Consider the following 19,478-nt stretch of genomic DNA (forward strand, 5'->3'; position numbering starts at 1 on the left):
GAGAGTATAGGTGGGGAGGTAGGGAGGGGATAGGTCAGTCCAGGGAAGACGGACAGGTCAAGGAGGTGGGATGAGGTTAGTAGGTAGATGGGGGTGCGGCTTGGGGTGGGAGGAAGGGATGGGTGAGAGGAAAAACAGGTTAGGGAGGCAGAGACAGGTTGGACTGGTTTTGGGATGCAGTGGGTGGAGGGGAAGAGCTGGGCTGGTTGTGTGGTGCAGTGGGGGGAGGGGACGAACTGGGCTGGTTTAGGGATGCGGTGGGGGAAGGGGAGATTTTGAAACTGGTGAAGTCCACATTGACACATCTGCCAATGTGGTATACTGCATCCACTGTACCCGGTGTGGCTTCCTCTACATTAGGGAAACCAAGCGGAGGCTTGGGGACCGCTTTGCAGAACACCTCCGCTCAGTTCGCAACAAACAACTGCACCTCCCAGTCGCAAACCATTTCCACTCCCCCTCCCATCCTTTAGATGACATGTCCATCATGGGCCTCCTGCAGTGCCACAAAGATGCCACCCGAAGGTTGCAGGAACAGCAACTCATATTCCGCCTGGGAACCCTGCAGCCTAATGGTATCAATGTGGACTTCACCAGTTTCAAAATCTCCCCTTCCACTACTGCATCCCTAAACCAGCCCAGTTCGTCCCCTCCCCCCACTGCACCACACAACCAGCCCAGCTCTTCCCCCCCACCCACTGCATCCCAAAACCAGTCCAACCTGTCTCTGCCTCCCTAACTGGTTCTTCCTCTCACCCATCCCTTCCTCCCACCCCAAGCCGCACCCCCATCTACCTACTAACCTCATCCCACCTCCTTGACCTGTCCGTCTTCCCTGGACTGACCTATCCCCTCCCTACCTCCCCACCTACACTCTCTCCACCTATCTTCTTTTCCCTCCATCTTCGGTCCGCCTCCCCCTCTCTCCCTATTTATTCCAGAACCCTCACCCCATCCCCCTCTCTGATGAAGGGTCTAGGCCTGAAAGGTCAGCTTTTGTGCTCCTGAGATGCTGCTTGGCCTGCTGTGTTCATCCAGCCTCACATTTTATTATCTTATAGTCTCCTGGGAGTTATGTTCCATCCACATTCAAGAATACATGGCCTGTGAATGCTAGTAGAAGGTGGTGTGTTGGTGAGCTGAGTTACTCATGTGTACTAGCCTTGTTTCGAATGCTAGTTTAGAGTGAAGGTCACAGTCAAAGCACTACTTACTGGTCACCCTGGGTTGTAGAAACAAAGGACTCTTTTGCTCCAAGTGCGAGAAGCCAGAAAGACAGTCAGAAGGAAAGTGGACAAAATGGTTTCGACTGAACTGCAAAGCTAAGAATCTTGAAATCAACTACTAGGCTATCAAGGTTCCATCTTCTACTCTTCAAGAATGCCCACTGAGACTGACCCATATATTGTTTAACTTATTATTTCTTCTCATGTTTAGTAACTAGTAAACTCACTCTTTAATTAACTTGCAAAACCTGTTTAATTTGGCTCCTTTTAAAACAAATTCTGGGAGAAAGGAATCCACGACGAAAGGGATCCTTTGTAAATTATCCTTGTTGTGTCCAGCTGAGAAGATGAGTGAATAAAAATAGAGGGAATTAGTTCATCCCTCCTCACCTGGGAGCTTTACAAGTTGGGTATCCACCTGGAACCATCATAATTTGGGGGACTAGTAATAATATTCCTGAAGGGACGAAAAACACACACTACAAGTGCAGATGAGTGGTACAGCTACATTGCTCCTTTACAGATTCAATATCAGTAACGTAAACAGAAATTGCTGGAGAAATTCAGGAGGTCTGGCAGCTCAGTGCAAAGAAAGCAGAGTTAACATTTCAGGTCCAGTGACCCTTGCTCAGAACCAGAAATGTTAACTATGTTTGCTCCCCACTTATGATGCCAGACCTGGTGAGTTTCTCCAGCAATTTCTTTTGTTCCAGACTTCCCGTGTCCACAATTCTTTGCTTTATTTTCGTGGCTATATTAGTTGCATTGTTCTTTAGTATTCCCTTCTGGCTGCTATTTTATCATCAAAATCTTACTGCATTGTACATTAGATAGTAGGACTCAATTGTTTTGGCTGACCTGTTCCTTGGTTTCTCAGATTCCAATAGTTTCAGTATAGACTTGCCGTCCATATCTGGTGGAACATCAAGTCCTGCAATATCCAAGATGGTGGGAGCGAGGTCAATATTCAGAACCAGCTGAGGAATACTGTCAAAATAAACACAACCACAATAATGGAATACCGTGAGCAAAACAAAATGATTTCTGATTTCTTACACATAGAAGCATGACCTAAAGTAAACAGAAAGGGCTAACATCACTTAAATATGGATTTGGAAGGAAGCAATTTCTTTTAGTTGTTGAACTCTGTTTTAATATTTAATGTTAAAAATTTCCATCGCAATAGAGGCATAACATTGTCAGCACAAATAAAAAGTAGTTAAATTATCACATCTACGATGTTTAAACTATTCAGCTGAAGCAGTCTGCAGTATATAAAAATGTACCTGTCTTTTGGCATTCTGCCTTTTCAAATAATTATCCAAATTTGTCTGAAAATAATATTTTATAGGCAGATTTTCTTCTGCCCTTCTTCCATCTCTGAGCTCCTGTTGATTGTTGCATTTTTCTGTCCCAAGTCAGTTACAGGACACCTCTTGCAGAAGCCTCAGTCCCCAGTCTATAGTCATCAGCAGAATGCAGGAAAATATCAGGGCTATCTGCTTCTCAGGTACCTTAGCCTCTGTCAGACTGAACATTTCAGGCAATACTCTCTGGGATCTCAGCAGAGTTCCAGGGTGGCATATACCTTGGGAACCTCAGTCGTAGACCAGCCAATCAGCAGATCAAAAAATGCACCAAGAGGTCAGGATTCACTCATTCATATCCCCACACCCCAAACTTATCAATGTTTCTGCTTTGCATCTGTGGTCAGGCCACAAAAATCCAGGGAAGTCCTGACAAGCACTGTCCAGTTGTCACCCCCTCTTCCTGACCTTTGTATATGGGATGTCAGGATGCTGGTTAGCTCATTTGGCTGGAAGGCTGGTTTGCAATGCAGACAGCTGGCAACAAAGTTCAATTCCCACACTGGCTGAGGTTATTGTGATGATCCTGCTTTCACGAACTTGTCCCCTACCTGACGTATGGAGACCCCCAGGTTAAACTCACCGCCAGTTCTCTCTCTTTTGAAGGGAGTGGTCCTCTGGGACAATGGTGACTTTAACTTTCTAGGGATTTTAGGGATTGAGAAAAACATCAAAAATTGACTCCATTCTGATTTACTGACCACTTGTGGTAAATTATTCCAATTTCCAAAAATCCATTATGCAAAAAAATTCTGTAATTTACCTTCTTGATCTTCCAGTAATAAAATAAAATCTTTGCTGCCCAGTGTCTGGTTTGCCAACTAGTGAGAGCTATCTTTTATGGTTTGCTCTTTCATAAAAACTTGAGCTGATTTTATGCTAGAGGTGGTGTCCAGCAACTTGTGCAAAAGTCAGATGCGAGACCATCCCCCGCCACCTCTGCCAGCATGCTCCACTCTCCCAGCATGCTTCGCCTGTATTTAATAACTGTCAGTCCATTAGTTGGCTTGAGGCATAACTTCAGCTCTCCTCGGGACAGCCATCAGCTAATCAAATGACATAGTTGTCCCAGAGGGAAATGCGAAACAACACAGCCAGACTTCAAGACAAGTGCTGGTTCTTGCCGGGCAAAGCTGGCAGGGCCTGGCAACTGGCATCAAAGGGAACGGGGATCAGGGTTGATAGGACATGTGAAGTAGGCATGCTAGCAGGGATTCTCTGATTGTAAAAAGGGGCTTGAAAAGGAGTCAAGCCATCTCTTTCCTGCAACCATTGCCCAGTTAGTGCCTGACACCTGGTGTCAGTTTCCTCGGCCAAGGGCAAGATTCCAATGGTTGTGGGAGGAGGCTCTTAAGCGACTGCTTCAGTGTCTCAGTTGTACAATAGGCGAGTAGGTGTCACAATGCTTCCCCTACTACTGGTAAGGTTGCAGTGGGGCAAGAGGCAGGTGTCAGGAATAGCACTGCTATACTGCACACAACTTTAATAATCCAATCATATGAACTAAGCACGGCAAATTAAGTAGGTGAGTACACAAAATAGTATATCAACTTGTATTACTAAAGAATGTAAATTAAAAGTAGATTGTAAACTGTGAATCTGACACATTCATCTTCCATAGTACGTTCTTTCCATTAGTTTTGTTTCATCTTCTTTCCTTACTTTCCTTACTCTGAGATAGACCCTAGTCACTCACTATACTTACCCTTTATCTTCTCCCCACATGCTTTAAAATATATCTCTCCCTTATTTCGAACATTTCTTTTGTTAATGGAAAACAGTTTATAGCTGATTACAGCGAGAACGTTAATGATTGCTCTTTATATCCTGGGCTAAAGGTGAATGTTAGCTGCCTTTCCCATTGTTATCTTTCTATTGATAATGATGAATATTTGTGGGTATGTATTTGGATTGGACTTGAGGTATGATGTCCATCACTAATCAACTTGTTAACTCTCGGTCAAACATAATGACAGCCCATTGAACAAGGCACTAGAAGGCTGTTATCTCTCATGAATTGTTACTTACAGAACGAGCCTCCAGCAAAGTTGAAGGGTGGAATACTGAAAGGTTTATAAATAGCTTTGTTATTTTTTGGCCTATTTTCTCCCTTTTACCTCTGACATGCTGACTTCAGCTGGAATGTAGATTCATCAGAGTTGACTGTTCTCTGATATCGCTGGTTTCAAAATTATATCACATATCAATAATTTTTAATATTAGTAATTTATGTTTACAATGTTATTCAATTAGTATATTCAGCTGTATTTTAGGGATGCTTTGGAGCCTAGTGAATCCAATTTATTTTCATCGGTCATAGACTTTGTAAGGGGTATTTATTTTCCAGTTTTTTCACAGGTTTACAACATTTTTATGTTACTTCATGCTTCTGATAAATTTGTTACCTGCCAATGCAATTACACCACAAAATGTGAAAGGCTGACTAATAATGGTGGGAAGTGCAAAGTGTCAGTTTAAAGACTGCCTCGGTATATAATGTAAAATGGAATCCTCAACTATTCCCAGTCAACTTGAAAATGCCAGAAATAATCCCTTACATTGACCCTGGTTCCACATTTGGTCCACGAACAAAGAAAGGAACCCGGATATCAAAGTCATATGGCATTGACTTTCCCTTTACCAGTCCAAATTGCCCAATGTGGTAACCATGGTCTGCAGTATAGATGACATAGGTGTTGTCCAGTTCCCCAGTCTCTGCAAGCATCTGAAATATCTAAAGCATAATAAAAGTTGTTTCATTATTATTTAAAATGACTGTAAAAAAGCAAGGGAAATATTTTCATGAAAATTGCTATTCTGTAATATCATTCTTTACCAAGTAGCTGCCGAAAGAGGTAGAGCTGTCTGTCCTCTCTGTATTAATTTTCAAAGGCGTCCTGTTTTCTAGTGTACTTCCACACAAGTTAAATTCTCATTGAACATTAAATGGCTCAATCATGCTACTTACCCTATCCACCGAGTCATCAACTGACATAAGTGTCTGCAGTCTCTTTCTCTGGAGGATATTGGTGAATTCCATATGGATCGGCCTCATAGCTCCTGTGAACTGCATAATCCAGTGTTTGTCCATGTTTGGAGCATAGTTATAGCTAGGTGTACTAAAATATAACAAAATAAATAAGGCTCAACAATACTGGTTGAAGTTTTTCTCAATTAGCAGTTTATTGCTTTCATATTCAAGCTTACTCTTCCCTCTCATGATCAATATGCTTGTAAAAGAGGAGGATCAGATGATGCCAATGTCTGTGCTCAATAATTTAGCAGTGGACCAAAACACTATTATTGTGTCATAGTGAGGGGGAAGGTGGGGAGTTGAAGTTAACACATGTAACATAGGAACATAAGAACATAGGAACAGGAGTGGGCCATTCAAATTGCCCCATGAACCTGCTCCACCATTCAACAAGATCAGGCTTTTCTGAGCTTAACTCCATATCCCTGCCTTTGGTCCAGATTCCTTAATATCTTGGTTTAAAAGAAGTTTATCTCTCTCAGATTTAAAATTAGCAACTGATTCAGTATCCACTGCCATTTGGGGAAGAGAGCTCCAATCATCCACCATCCTTTTTGTGTAAAAGTACTTCCTGACATCTCCCCTGAACTGTCTGGCCTTAATGCTCAGACTGTACCTCCTGGTTCTAGAATCTTCTACTGAGTCTAGTTTAACAGAAGTGAGACCAGGGCAAGTGACCAAACTATTTGTGAGAGCAGATCGGTCACTTAATTATTATAATGATGCTCTGCGCCTTTATTTTAACATTTAATTATTTTCAATCATTCTTGGCTGGGTTTGCCAGGACTTGTGAAACTCAATGGATTGAAGAAGGCTGTATATGCTTCTTGCTTGTGGGCCTGGAGGAGGGGGAAGAAAAGGTCTGTTTCTTCCAGACCTGACAAACTACTGACCAGCGCAGAAACAAACAATCTGCCGGGTGTCCCTGGCCACTGTCAGACTCTCCATTAATGGCTGGTAGAAAGGAAAGATTGAGACTCATTCCGAAGTCTTGGTTCGTGTAATACTTTTGTTTATTCTTTCATTTATTACTCGTTCATCTATTTCCTTTCCTCACACCTAGGTACTTCACTATGTAAACACGACTTCCATTGCAACATAATGTTAGCATTCAAAAACATGCCCATTTTGGGCTTATTCAGGATTCCAACAGGAAATGTCATGAACTCAGTCGTTGGATTCAACCTAACATCTCACCTTGCAGCACATATTCCTGTTGCAATCAGCACCAGCACAGATAGAATTTTTCTACTGGAGTCAATTACTGCATTACTGGAAGATGGAACATGTGAAGAGGACAGACACAGTAGTTGGTCATAGAGTCATACATTTCTTCAGCCCATCAAGTCTGTGTCAATCAAAGTAAGCCACTTAACTATTCCAGTCCCACTTTCTGGCACTTGCTTCATAGTCTGGCTTGCCTTGGCATCATAAGTAAATACTTCTCAAATATTAAGAGATTTTCTGCCTCTACCATCCTTACAGGCAGTGAGTTCCGTATCTTATAATCAGTGTATGAAAGCTTGCATCTGAGCATGCACATTTCAAAGGCTTCTATTTTCTTCCTTGACTTACTGTCCAATTTTCTGAGATGTCCAAACAAGTGGATAGAATGTTGCATCTTATATGAACTGTTCTCCCCCCCAATGCAAGTTTGAATTTTCTTGTTGTTAACACATCCATCATCTGCACAAAATTACTTCTGGCTACCTCTATCCTCCTACTGACTTCTGCACATGTCTAACATCCTCAGTGCCAAGTCGTAGGCTCACAGAGATCCTCAGCAGAGAAAAAGGCCCTTTTGGCCTGAGTTAAACTCAGACACTTCAGTAACCAGAACACAGACTGTATGACACAAAGCAGGGCGAAACACTTGGCTAAGAAAGGCATGCTATGTTGGAGCTGGAGAAAAAGGAAGGACCACATGAATGGCTTGGCATGCAAAATTATGTAGTTCTGTGCTAATTATCAGAAAATGAATTATTTTTCCGATGATGACATGTCTCATGTGAGGGAAATCTTTAAGAAGAAAGAAGGCAACTGGTATCATTAAGGATGAGGATCTAGCTGCACTCCATGCTTGGATCATCAAAGTGCTACTATAAGCTTACAGTAAGACTTTCAGATTTAAAAATGCATCTCTGCTACATTCTACCAATGTTCAATGTTGACATAAACTGAAAATTATGTTCTGCCAAGAGTATTTTGGAGCTATGGAGAACCAGTAGGGTAGTGGGATTAGTTGGATAAATCCTCCAAAGAACCAGAACATCCACAAATGGAATGAACAGACACCTTCAAATTGTATCTATTATTTTCTGATGAAGCTAAAGACGCACTTTGGGAAACCATGTGAAGCATAGCTGATCCATAACATACTCGTCAGCCTCCAATGCTCCAGTGAAAATAGCCCCAGCCTATTCAGCCTCTCCCTGTAACTCAAACCCTCCAGTCCTGGCAACATTCTTGTAAATCATTTCTGCATCCTCTCAAGTTTAACAACATCCTTCCTATTGAAGGGCAACCAAAACGGTATGCAGTATTCTAAAACTGCCCTCACCAATGTCCTGTACAGACACAACATGACATCCCAAATCCTTTATTCAATGTTTTCACCAATGCAGGCAAGCAGACCAAATGGCTTCCTTACCAACTTGTCTAACTGTGACTCCACTTTCAGGGAACGATGCATCTGCACCCCTAGATCACTTTCTTCAGCAACACCATCCAGGGCCCCACCATTCATTGTGTAAGTTCTGTTCTGATTTGCCTTTCCAAAATGCAGCATCTCACATTTATCTAAATGAAACTCCATCTGCCACTCCTCGGCAAATTAGCCCATCTGATCAAAATCCAGCTGTACACCAAGATAATCTTCTTCACTGTCCACTACACCACCTATTTTGGTGTTACATGCAAACTTACTACCCATACCTGATTTATTCACATTCAAACTTTTTACATAAATGATGAAAAACAGTGAACCCAGCACCGATCCTTGCGGCACACTGCTGGTCATAGACCTCCAGTTCAGAAAAGCAACCCTCTAACACCACCTTCTATCTCCTACCTTCAAGTTGATTCTGTATCCAATTGGCTAGCTCTCCCTGGATCTCTTGTGATGTAGCCTTACTAGCCAATCTACCAAGCGGAACCTTGTCTCACACTTTGTTGAAGTCCATTTAAACAACATCTACATCTCTGTCTTCATCAATTTTCTTTGTCACTTCTTCAAAAAACTCAATCAAGTTAGTGAGACATGACTTCACATGTACAAAACCAAGTTGACAATCCCTCTAAATTTAAGTTTAAATAGTGCAACAGTTTAATAGAATCCTTTGGACTGAGATAAAGGATCAGTCATACCAGTCAAAGCATATTGTAGACAGTGGAACAATGAAAAAGAAATAAAGAGAGAAAGCTGTAGACAAATTAGAAAGATGTGCATTGCCAATACAGTGATATTTGAAGATTTGTTATCCACAACTAACCTGGAAGAAGAAAACATTTGTAAAGAGAATGGGAAATTTATTTCAAGATCCAAATACCGTTTGTCAGTCAGTGCATCAAGATTCTACAAGGAGATAATTGGCTGACTGCTATTATAAGATAGCATCTCCTCAGAATGACTGTAAGTGACTTCAGTTGTCTGCTATTGCATATAGAAAGTGGTCTACATGTTCATTTACTTATTTGTACGTTTCCTGTTCTAAAAAAAAAGGCAGCTAGTACAGCCTCTTCTTGTCTGACAACCTATTATGAGAAATCATCCTTTAAATGGTCTTAACAATGCATAGGCATTTTTCTTGTGGCCTTAAAGTGGCACATTAATTTAAACACGGCTGTACTTTTATCAGTTCAATGAAATATTATGCAGTACTTGATATCCTTATTAAAAAAAGTACTCTCTAAACTAACAAGCTGCACCAGCGGCCATCTACTATTGAATTACACGCATCTTCTAGTTTCTAGTTTGATGAAAAATCTACATCGGATCTTTTCATCCATCTTTTCTCCTTTTTAAAATGCTATACAGCTTTTGCATGCATTTACTATTTCTTGTGCTTAATTGTAGATTTCCAATATTTCCAGTTTTACTTTTTATCCCAATAATCAATGGTTTTCTTTAGTCAATTTGAAATCAACAATGTGTTCACAGAGGGTCAAAAGCTGATTCGTAATCATGACAAAACAACAGTATTCATAGTAATATTCAATATCACTTGAATTTCAATTAAATGTGGGTACATTCTATCTTCATGTTTCATACAAATAATATTTTAAGATGCACTGATAAAAACTCATATGGTGTCATTAACATAGTGAAATACCTCAAGGTATTGCCCTGAAGTCTTATCAGATGAAACATACCACATAAGAATGGATGCCCAAAATCTTGGTCAAAACAATAGGTTTCAAAGAACAACATAAAGTAGGAGAAAAATATAGCGAGACAGAGAGGAGTAGTTAGGAAGCAGCAGAGTTTAGAGGCTAGGTATTGAAGGAATGGCCAGCACTGCAGCAGTAATGAGAAATGAAGCTGTAAAAGAGGCCAGAACAGCAATGCAGGATCTCAGACGGAGTTACAAAAAGGAGAGACAAAGCCATGGAACAAACAGATCAGTACTTGAAAATTGAGCTTCTATTGGTTTGGAACTAATGCAGCTATTGAGGAGATGGCGCTGCAATTGAATTAGAGCTTCTCCTTTCGAAGTTTGTGAGCATCACGAGCGTTGTGATGTCACCTGTTTCTCTTCAGTTATATGCCTCACTCAGTGGTGAGGAAATCACACAGCATTAAATGTATTGGTCAATGATTTTCCTGTATTGGTACCATAATAGTAACATAAGCTTGGCGAAGGTAGGGGAAAGGGGATTGTAATGGAATATTCACATATTACAAAGTCCTATATAATAACTGTTCTCATTAACATAGTGAGTATATACAGGCTCTTTATAACAGTTCGGTAAGACTGGGCACTTTCTCATACAGATTGCTTACGGTCTTTGGTATGGAAACCAGCTGTTTAATTTTTCCCTGAAAGAAAACCTACATCCTGCCCTTTCTGTACGTAAACCTAATGAACTCTTGACTGAGCTATCTACACCCTCAAAACTGTATTAAACTGTATTATGAAACATAGGAACAGTTTTCTATGAAAGTGTTTGGAATTCTTGGGGTCATCTGCAACAGGCAAGGAGGAGCATGTGACACCTTCATAAGTTGCCCACGCGAACCAGATTAATGGGACCAGTCTTCAGAGTTGAGCAGATTGTGTGGCCAAACAATGCCATAGCAAAGGCTTTCGATTTCAGCTTAGCTTGGGGAAGGCCGATGCTTTGGCCGAGGGTATACTGATGGATTATTAAATGCGAAAGTAATATTTGAGTTTCAGCATTCCTTAACTTTTGTGATGTGAGAGGAAATCCCTCCTGAAGTGTAACCTCTGTCCTTTCATTAACAATGGATTGACAGGCAGTGCAATGGCCTAATATGTTTTTATTAATACTTGTATGGAAAAGTCCTGGCAATCATGCAAGTGAACTTTCTTTTTACTGCTATCACAGTCAGGAAGTCTATTAAAATGTGATTTGGATCTTTTCGAAAACCTGGGATAATGCTTTTTAACAGAACATACATTAAAGTTTGACTGTTAATAAGCTCTGTTCTATGTGTGGCATGTCTCATAACCCACACTATGTCAAACTTTTCACAGTAATCTGTCAGAAATACTGCAGCCCTGGACAATATATTTCTTTAAGTAATACAGATATGAGTCAGTGGAATTCCATGAGCAGAGGCAGAGAATATAGTTAATCTTAGTTATAGTCCACAGCGTTGCAGTACATGTCTAGGAAATTGCACATTCTCCTTTCTCAGTATAGTAATGTCTTTCTTTGAGATTCATTGAAGTAATAGAATTTAGCAGAATTAGCTTTTCTCCAGTTTGGAACTTTTATTCCCAGTCCATTCTTATTATTTTCCATACCTACCCTAAATCTAACTGAATTATCGTCACTACCTCCAAAATATTCCCCTACTGATATGCCCTTCACCAACCTGGCTCATTCCTGAATATTAAATCCAAACCTTTCTCCTCCCTTGCTGGGCTTGCTACATGTTGGCTAAAATAAAGTTCCCTTAGATGCAACTTAAGAATTTTTTTTCCTACCTCCCTACCCTGCACACTGAAACTATCCCAGTTAATACTTGGGTAGTTAGACTTTCTATTACTGCCTTTTTCTTCCTCCATTTCTCTGAAATTTGATTATATATTTGATCCTCTATATCTCCCTGCTAGTTTGGAGACTCATGTTACACACCCAACAGAGCAGTTATCCCTTTGTGTTTTTAACTTCTACTTATATGGCCTCTTTTGATGATCCCTGCTTACGGCTCAAATTGATTCCTTGATTATTATTGTTATACTCCTCTCCATCTTATGTGAATACCTTATAAATAGAAATGTTCAGCCACCAATCCTGCTCATCGTTCAGCCAGACATCAGATATAGCTCTCATACTTCTGTGTACCTGTCTGCGGCATCAGCTTTTTGACTAAAATCATCAGGTTCCTTGTATTAAAATGTATCTTATAGTTTTGCTCTTCAAAACACTGTCTTTAATAAACTCTTCTGCAGTCTTATTTTTCACGTGATGCTTTATCGATTTATACTGCTGATTTCCCAATTTTATTAATGAGTATCCCTGTTTACAAAAAATGCTGCTTGCAGATTTTCCAGATATCTTTAATCAATTATAAGACCATAAGATGTAGCAAGAGAATTAAGCCATTTAGCCCACCAAGACCACTCCACCATTCAATGAGATCAAGGCTGATTTGAATAATCCCCAATTCCACTTTCCTGCTTTTTCCCAATAACTCTTGATTCCCTTCCTGATTAAAAATCTACCTTAGCCTTGAATATACTTAATGACCCAGCCTTGACAGACACTGCAGTGAAGAAATCACAGTTTCATTTCCCTCAGAGGAAAAAAATCCCACTCACCAGTCTTTAGTGGGTGACCTCCTACTTTGAATTATACCCCCATCCCCTTGTCAGTGTCATGATAGCTCAGTAGTTAGCATTGCTGCCTCACAGCACCAGCGACATGGGTCCAATGCCACCCTTGGGTGACAGTGAGGAGTTTTCACATTCTCCATGTGTCCCCGTAGGTTTCCGTTGGGTGCTCCGGTTTCCTCCCACAGTCCAGAGATGTGCAGGTTCGGTGGATTGGCCATGCTAAATTGCCCATAGTGCCCAAGGATGTGCAAGTGAGGTGGATTAGCCATGGGAAATCTAGGATTACAGAGATGAGGTGGATCTGTGTGGGATGCTCTTTGGAGGACTTGTGCAGACCTGATGGGCGGATTGTCCTGTTACCACACTGTAGGGATTCTACGATTGTTCTAGACTTGCCCACAAGGGGAAATGACCTATCCACATCTGTACTGTCAAGTCTCCAAACAATCTTGTATGATTCAATTAGGTCTCTTCTCATTCTTCTAAATTCCAACCTACTCAACCTCTCTTCATAAGGTACCCCCTCCATATCTGAGATCAATCTGACTAACCTCTGAACTGAATCCAATGCTATTGTATCCACCATCGTCTGAGGCAGCGAATTCCAAAGTCACACAAGTATCCAAGAGATAATACGTTCTTCCCTATTCCATTCCCTAAAGTGACATTGCTCATTTTTGAACAGTGTCCCCTTGATCTGGACTCACAATAGAAATATTCATTGTATATTTACCCCGTCAAAACTATTTAGGATCTTGGATATTTCAATCATGTCACCTCTCACTCTTAGAAATTCCAGTGGAAATAAAACTAACCTGTTCAATCTTCCCTCATGCCAAAAGAGCAGGAATCAATGATTATGTAATATTTGGCTCCAAGCAGAATCATAAACACAATTGTGATCAGAGATAATGGGAACTGCAGATGCTGGAGAATCCAAGATAACAAAGTGTGGAGCTGGATGAACACAGCAGGCCAAGCAGCATCTCAGGAGCACAAAAGCTGACGTTTCGGGCCCAGACCCATCATCAGAGAGGGGAATGGGGAGAGGGTTCTGAAATAAATAGGGAGAGAGGGGGAGGCGGACCGAAGACGGAGAGTAAAGAAGATAGGTGGAGAGGAGAGTATGGGTGGGGAGGTAGGGAGGGGATAGCTCAGTCCAGGGAGGGCGGACAGGTCAAGGAGGCGGGATGAGGTTAGTAGGTAGGAAATGGAGGTGCAGCTTGAGGTGGGAGGAAGGGATAGGTGAGATCCCGCCTCTTTGACCTGTCCGCCCTCCCTGGACTGACCTATCCCCTCCCTACCTCCCCACCCATACTCTCCTCTCCACCTATCTTCTTTTCTCTCCATCTTCGGTCCGCCTCCCCCTCTCTCCCTATTTATTTCAGAACCCTCTCCCCATCCCCCTCTTTGATGAAGGGTCTAGGCCCAAAACGTCAGCTTTTGTGCTCCTGAGATGCTGCTTGGCCAGCTGTGTTCATCCAGCTTCACACTTTGTTATCATAAACACAATGGATGTCCAGCAGGGGGAGTTGAATACTATAAATGTGGACAGTTGGGCCACTTCAGAAAAAGGCGAACAGCATCCCTCAAAAAACAGGTTCTGCAAAAAGAAAACTCCCAGAGAAAGATTGCATAACAAAGATTCAGAAATACAGAAGGTCTAGAATCATCAACTTGAAGGCACAAGTTTTGACAACAGAATTTAAACTCAAAATAGAAGCAGCTGTTTTGATACTGGTCGACAGCTTGCCAGAGTGCAAGTCTGTGAGAGTCAGACCAACAAATGTAAAACTTCAAGGCCCAGGAGACCTAGATTGTCAGATTTGTGGCATATCCCCGCAAAGCTTGCACCACAGACAATGAAATGTTGGCTAAACAGATACACGATGAGGAATTAGAATTCTTCATTGTTGAACAGAAACGCATATATTTGTCACGGTGTCTCAGAATGCATGGATACGGTACTTCAGAGTAAAACCAGAAGAGATTTCAGGCAATCAGGTCCAAAGATATTCAAAAGTTTAAACAAATTTAAACAGGAGCATCAAATTGTACCACAAGATGCTAAATCTTTTTTGTTTGTACACACCCGGGAAAATTGATCAGTCTTTGATGGAAAGGGTGAATTATCCATGAGTCAGCATGATTGGAAGTGTGGGCATTTCGCCAGTGAAAGACAATGGTGCTCAGGATTAGTAACTGTCCCTGAAGCAAATGGAGAACGAGAAAGTGTCATCTCTGTGTGGGCAAGCTGATAAACAATCAAACCTTTCACAAAACTGGATGCAACTAGTGGATTCTGACAGGCACCCTTAGAGAGAGTGTCAAAATTGCTGCCTACATTTACTGCACCATTTGGTGGGATTGCTTTAACCACGTACCATTTGGGATCTCATGTTAGATTTTCAAGGTTTCAATCTAAAGAATCCCGGAAGGGAAAAATGGAAGCATTTGCCATACGGATAACATTCCGGTACATAGTTAAACAAAGAAAGAGAATGACCAGAGGTCCAGGGACATGAGAAAGGCACAACAGGGCAGAGGCATTTCACAAGTTGAGAAATACCAATTCCACAGATGGATGATTACATTTTTTGTATAATTGAAACAAAGTATCACACCCAGATCCAAGGAAGAGAGCATTCATCAGCAGCTTTCTGTCCCTGAAGTGTGTTTCTTAAACAATGGTGGATCAAATGTAACAATTTATCCACAACCTGGCCAGTGTTAATCAGTCTGATTTACTCAGAGAGCTTCTGAAAAAAAAAGAATTCCAGCATTAAAGTCAGGAATAGACTCAGTTTTTGAAATAAAAAAGCTACTTTCTATAAATGCTTTAGTATATCATAATTCAGACCAACTCACTGCACCAGCCACAAGTAAATCGAGGATATAGTGTAGTGGGAGTGAGTTTAAATGTGTAAGTCAGCAAGCTGGGGAGATGGATTGAATAATGGGCCTAGTTTTAGAAGTACCAGTCAGGGCAAAAAAGAAAGAATGGGGAACAGGCCAATGGAAGTGATGGAAAGCTTGAGTGCTAACCCTGAACAAAGAAATGGTTACCTCCCAATGGGCTAGAAAGAGATAGGGGAGGGTTAGATCATATGTATGTAAATGCACGGAATATAGTGTACAAAATTGGGGAACTGCCACCATAAATTGCTCGAGGGAAATATGCCATGGTAGCATTCACAGAAACTTGGCTAAAGCTAGAATAGGGTATGGATACTTAACATTTCATCTTATGAATTTTTTTCAGTCCAAACAGATGGCTAAAAAAAGGAAGTGTAGCAGTCCTGGCCAAAAAAAGTATCACTGCCCTTTAACAAGTTGCAGTTATCTCATTGGGTATTTATTATAGACCTCCAAATAGTGGGGAGAAAGTAGAAGTGAGCATTTGTAGGCAGGTTCCAGAAACTTGCAGGACAAGTAGGTTTACGGTAGCTGATTATTTCATTTATTCTTGGGTAGACTGAGGAATAGGTTCGAATGTGGGGCATAAAAACGGGAGAAATTTTCTAAAATTATATCATGAATGAGGGATTTTATATATAAAAGAAAGATGAGTGAGATTGGGCTTATTATCCTGGAGCAGAGAATATTAAGAGGTGACCTTCTTGAGGTGTTCAAAATTACAAACTATCTTGACAGGGTAAAGAAGGATATTCTGTTTCTACTAGCCGGTCTCTCAGTAACTAGGAGTCACAATTTCAGACAGTCAGCAAGAGAACTAGGAGTGAGATGAGGACAAACATTTTTAATCAGAGAGTTGTTAGGATTTGGTTTGATTTATTATTGTCACATATCTAGGTAGAGTGAAAAAATTTGTTTTACATGCAGTATAGGCAGGTCATAACACACAAGGACATGTAGATCAGAGGGTATTTGAATAGAGTGAGGCATACAAGGTTACCACTGCACAAAAGCAAGATCAACATTTTACTTGAAGTTAGAGAGGTCCATTCAGCAGTCTAATAACAGCAGGGAAGAAGCTGTTCTTGAACCTGTTAGTAGACGTGTTTAAGATTCTGTGTCTTTGCCTGATGGAAGAGTTTGGAAGACAGCATTACTGGGGTGGGAGAAGTCTTTGATGATGCTGGCCACCTTTCAGAGGCAACAAGATGTATAGATAGCGTTAATGGAATATGTTGCCTGAGAGAGTGGTGGAGGCAGATTCTATGGGAGTTTTCAGAAGAGAGCTGGATATATATTTGAAAGTGATGAATTTAGAGGGCTATGGAAATAGGGCTGGAACGTGGAGCTAGCTGGGTAACTCTTTCAGGAGTTGAATGGCCTCCTTCTGTCCTGTAAAATTTGATGATTCTATGATTCTATATTTTGTCCTTAATTGGCCCAGTTCCCCTCTTAACAGCCTTTTAATGTTTATGTCCCTATTTAAGACTTTGAGATTCCTCTTTATGTTAGCTGCTAGTCTTTTTTCACAATTCCACTTTGCTGCTCTTATTTTCTTTTGCACCACTCTCCAGCATCTTCTACGCTCATCTTGCTTCTCAATTGTCTGCCTGAAATACAGGATTAAATTATATCATGTCAAACGTGTGCCTGACACAGCCAAGTACCAACAAAGCCAATGATTTCAAGATTTGCAGAAAGGCCATGGGAAAGGCTAGTGACAAATGCCTTTGATTTTAAACAGAAGGCATGTTTAGTTCCAGTCAATTATTCAAAGTGCATTAAAGGTGGCAAGATTTCATTTCAACACAGTAACTCAGTGACAAGAGCACAGAAAAGGATTCTCACAATACACTATTTCCGAGAAGAATCAGTAAAAGCTTCTATAGCTATGCAAAGAGAAGACAACTATTGAAGGCAAATGGTAGCCCATTACAGTCAGAAACAGGGAAAGTTATAACGGGGAACAAAGAGGTGGCAGACCAATTAAACAAATACTTTGATTCTGTCTTCACAAAGGAGGACACAAATATTATCCCAAAGAAGTGGGGAACAGGGTCTAGTGAGAACGAGGAACTGAAGACTTTTGATAAGGTCCCGAATCAGCGATTAGTAGTTAAAATTCATGGGTTAGGGTTAGTATACTGAATGTACGGAGAATTATTTGGCAGTCTGGAAACAAAGAGTAGGAATAAACAGGTCTTTTTCCAAGTGGCAGCCTATGAGTAGTGGGGTACCACAGGGTTCAGCTACTCAAAATGTATATTAATGCTTTAGATGAGGGAACTGAATGTAATATTTCCAAGTTTACAGGTGACAAACATGTTGAGTGAGTGGGCAAATGCATGGAGATGAAGTGTGATGTGAGTGAAGGAACAGTGATATATTTCCAGGTCAGGATGGTGAGTGGATTGGAGGGTACCTAGCAGATGGTGGTGTTCCCATCTATTTGCTGCTGTTGTCCTAGATGGAAGTAGTCGTGGGTTTGGAAGGTGCTGTCTCAGGATCTTTGGTGAATTTCTGCAGTGCATCTCATAGACTGTATACATTGTTGCTACTGAGCATCAGTGGTGGAGCAAGTGGATGTGGTGCCAACAAGCGGGCTGCTTTGTCTGGGATGGTGTCACGCTTCTTGACTGTTGTTGGGGCTGCACTCATCTAGGCAAGTGGGGATTATCCTATCACACTCCTGACTTGTGCTTTATGGACGGTGGACAGGCTTTGAGAGTCAAGAGGCGAGTTACTCAGCACATATTCTTAGCCTCTAATCTGCTCTTGTAGCTACTGTATTTCTATGGCAAGTCCGGTTGAGTTTCTAGTCAATGATAAGCCCCAGGATGTGATACAGTTCAAAAGGATTTGAAGAAGCTTACTTTTTTGATAGGGAGCAAGCAGCACCCAGGATACTGCGTACACTGACCCCACAATCCAAAGTTTCTCCAGACAGATAGCTCTTTGTGCAGGTAGTTTCAAGTTGAAGATAAACACAATTTGGCTGGAAAATTAATCAACAATGGGAGGTGTTGTCCCTGACATAGCCTTTCTATCACCCTAACCAACTAAGAAAGTGGACTGAGAAGAGTTCATAGAATCAGAGAATCCCTACAGTGTGGAAAGAGCCCATTCAGCCCATTGAGTCTGCACCGATGCTCTGAAGAGGATCCCACCCAGACCTTATTCCTGTAATTCCACATTTTCCATGGCTAAACCATCTAGCCTGCACATCCCTGGACGCTACAGGGTGATTTAGCATGGCCAATCCACCTAACCTGCACATCTTTCGACGGTGGGAGGAAACTGGAGCACCTAAAATTTACCCACACTGACAGTCACCCAAGGCTTGAATCAAACCTGGGTCCATGATGCTGTGAGGCAGCAGTGCTAACCACTGAGCCACTCTGCCACCCTTAAAAATAAAGTTCTTGGGGAAAAAAAACCTTTCCTTCAGCCAGTTTTCTCTGGTGAGGCCCACTTTCATTTATCTAGAAGATGGTAAGCCTCAACACACCTACAGTACCAGCCAGCAGAGAAAATGTTGAGTCCTGATCAAGGCAGGCAAGTGGAAATTTGCTGGCACATGGTGACTCCAAAGCATGGATTCATCCAGACAAAACATATCAAAAATTCCTGATAAAATTGCACTTATCAAGAGGTATGGCAGGAAATCACTAAAAGCCCCAGAGAGAATTTTAGTGTCAATACTTTTGAAATATAGTTTAAAATCAATGGTATTCCTTTTGTAAAGTTGTCCAGTTTTGTTGTGACAAAAACTGACCCAAACCTTCAAAGCTACAAGGGCTGTACTTATTCAACAGAAGTGAAGACCCAGGAAAATAACGCGTGTGACATAGCTATATCCCTCTCCCCTACCCTCATGTACTGTTAATGCTGATGCCTCCATGCTTGGATT

General features: G+C 41.3%; 1 protein-coding gene across 2 annotated transcripts in view; it reads right to left on the bottom strand.

Annotated features, from left to right (window-relative positions):
• Positions 1-19,478, bottom strand: part of sulf1 (sulfatase 1) — a 135,415-nt gene that overhangs the window by 68,696 nt on the left and 47,241 nt on the right. For both annotated transcript variants that reach the window (XM_048529178.2, XM_048529179.2), the window contains exons 6-8: positions 5,562-5,712; positions 5,152-5,327; positions 2,085-2,213 (exon numbers count right to left, since the gene is read on the bottom strand). In XM_048529178.2, coding sequence (XP_048385135.2) covers positions 2,085-2,213; positions 5,152-5,327; positions 5,562-5,712 — 456 coding nt within the window. The remainder of the gene's footprint in view (positions 1-2,084; positions 2,214-5,151; positions 5,328-5,561; positions 5,713-19,478) is intronic.

Source organism: Stegostoma tigrinum, chromosome 5 (genome assembly GCF_030684315.1).
Source record: "Stegostoma tigrinum isolate sSteTig4 chromosome 5, sSteTig4.hap1, whole genome shotgun sequence".
NCBI classification, from domain to species: Eukaryota; Metazoa; Chordata; class Chondrichthyes; order Orectolobiformes; family Stegostomatidae; genus Stegostoma; species Stegostoma tigrinum.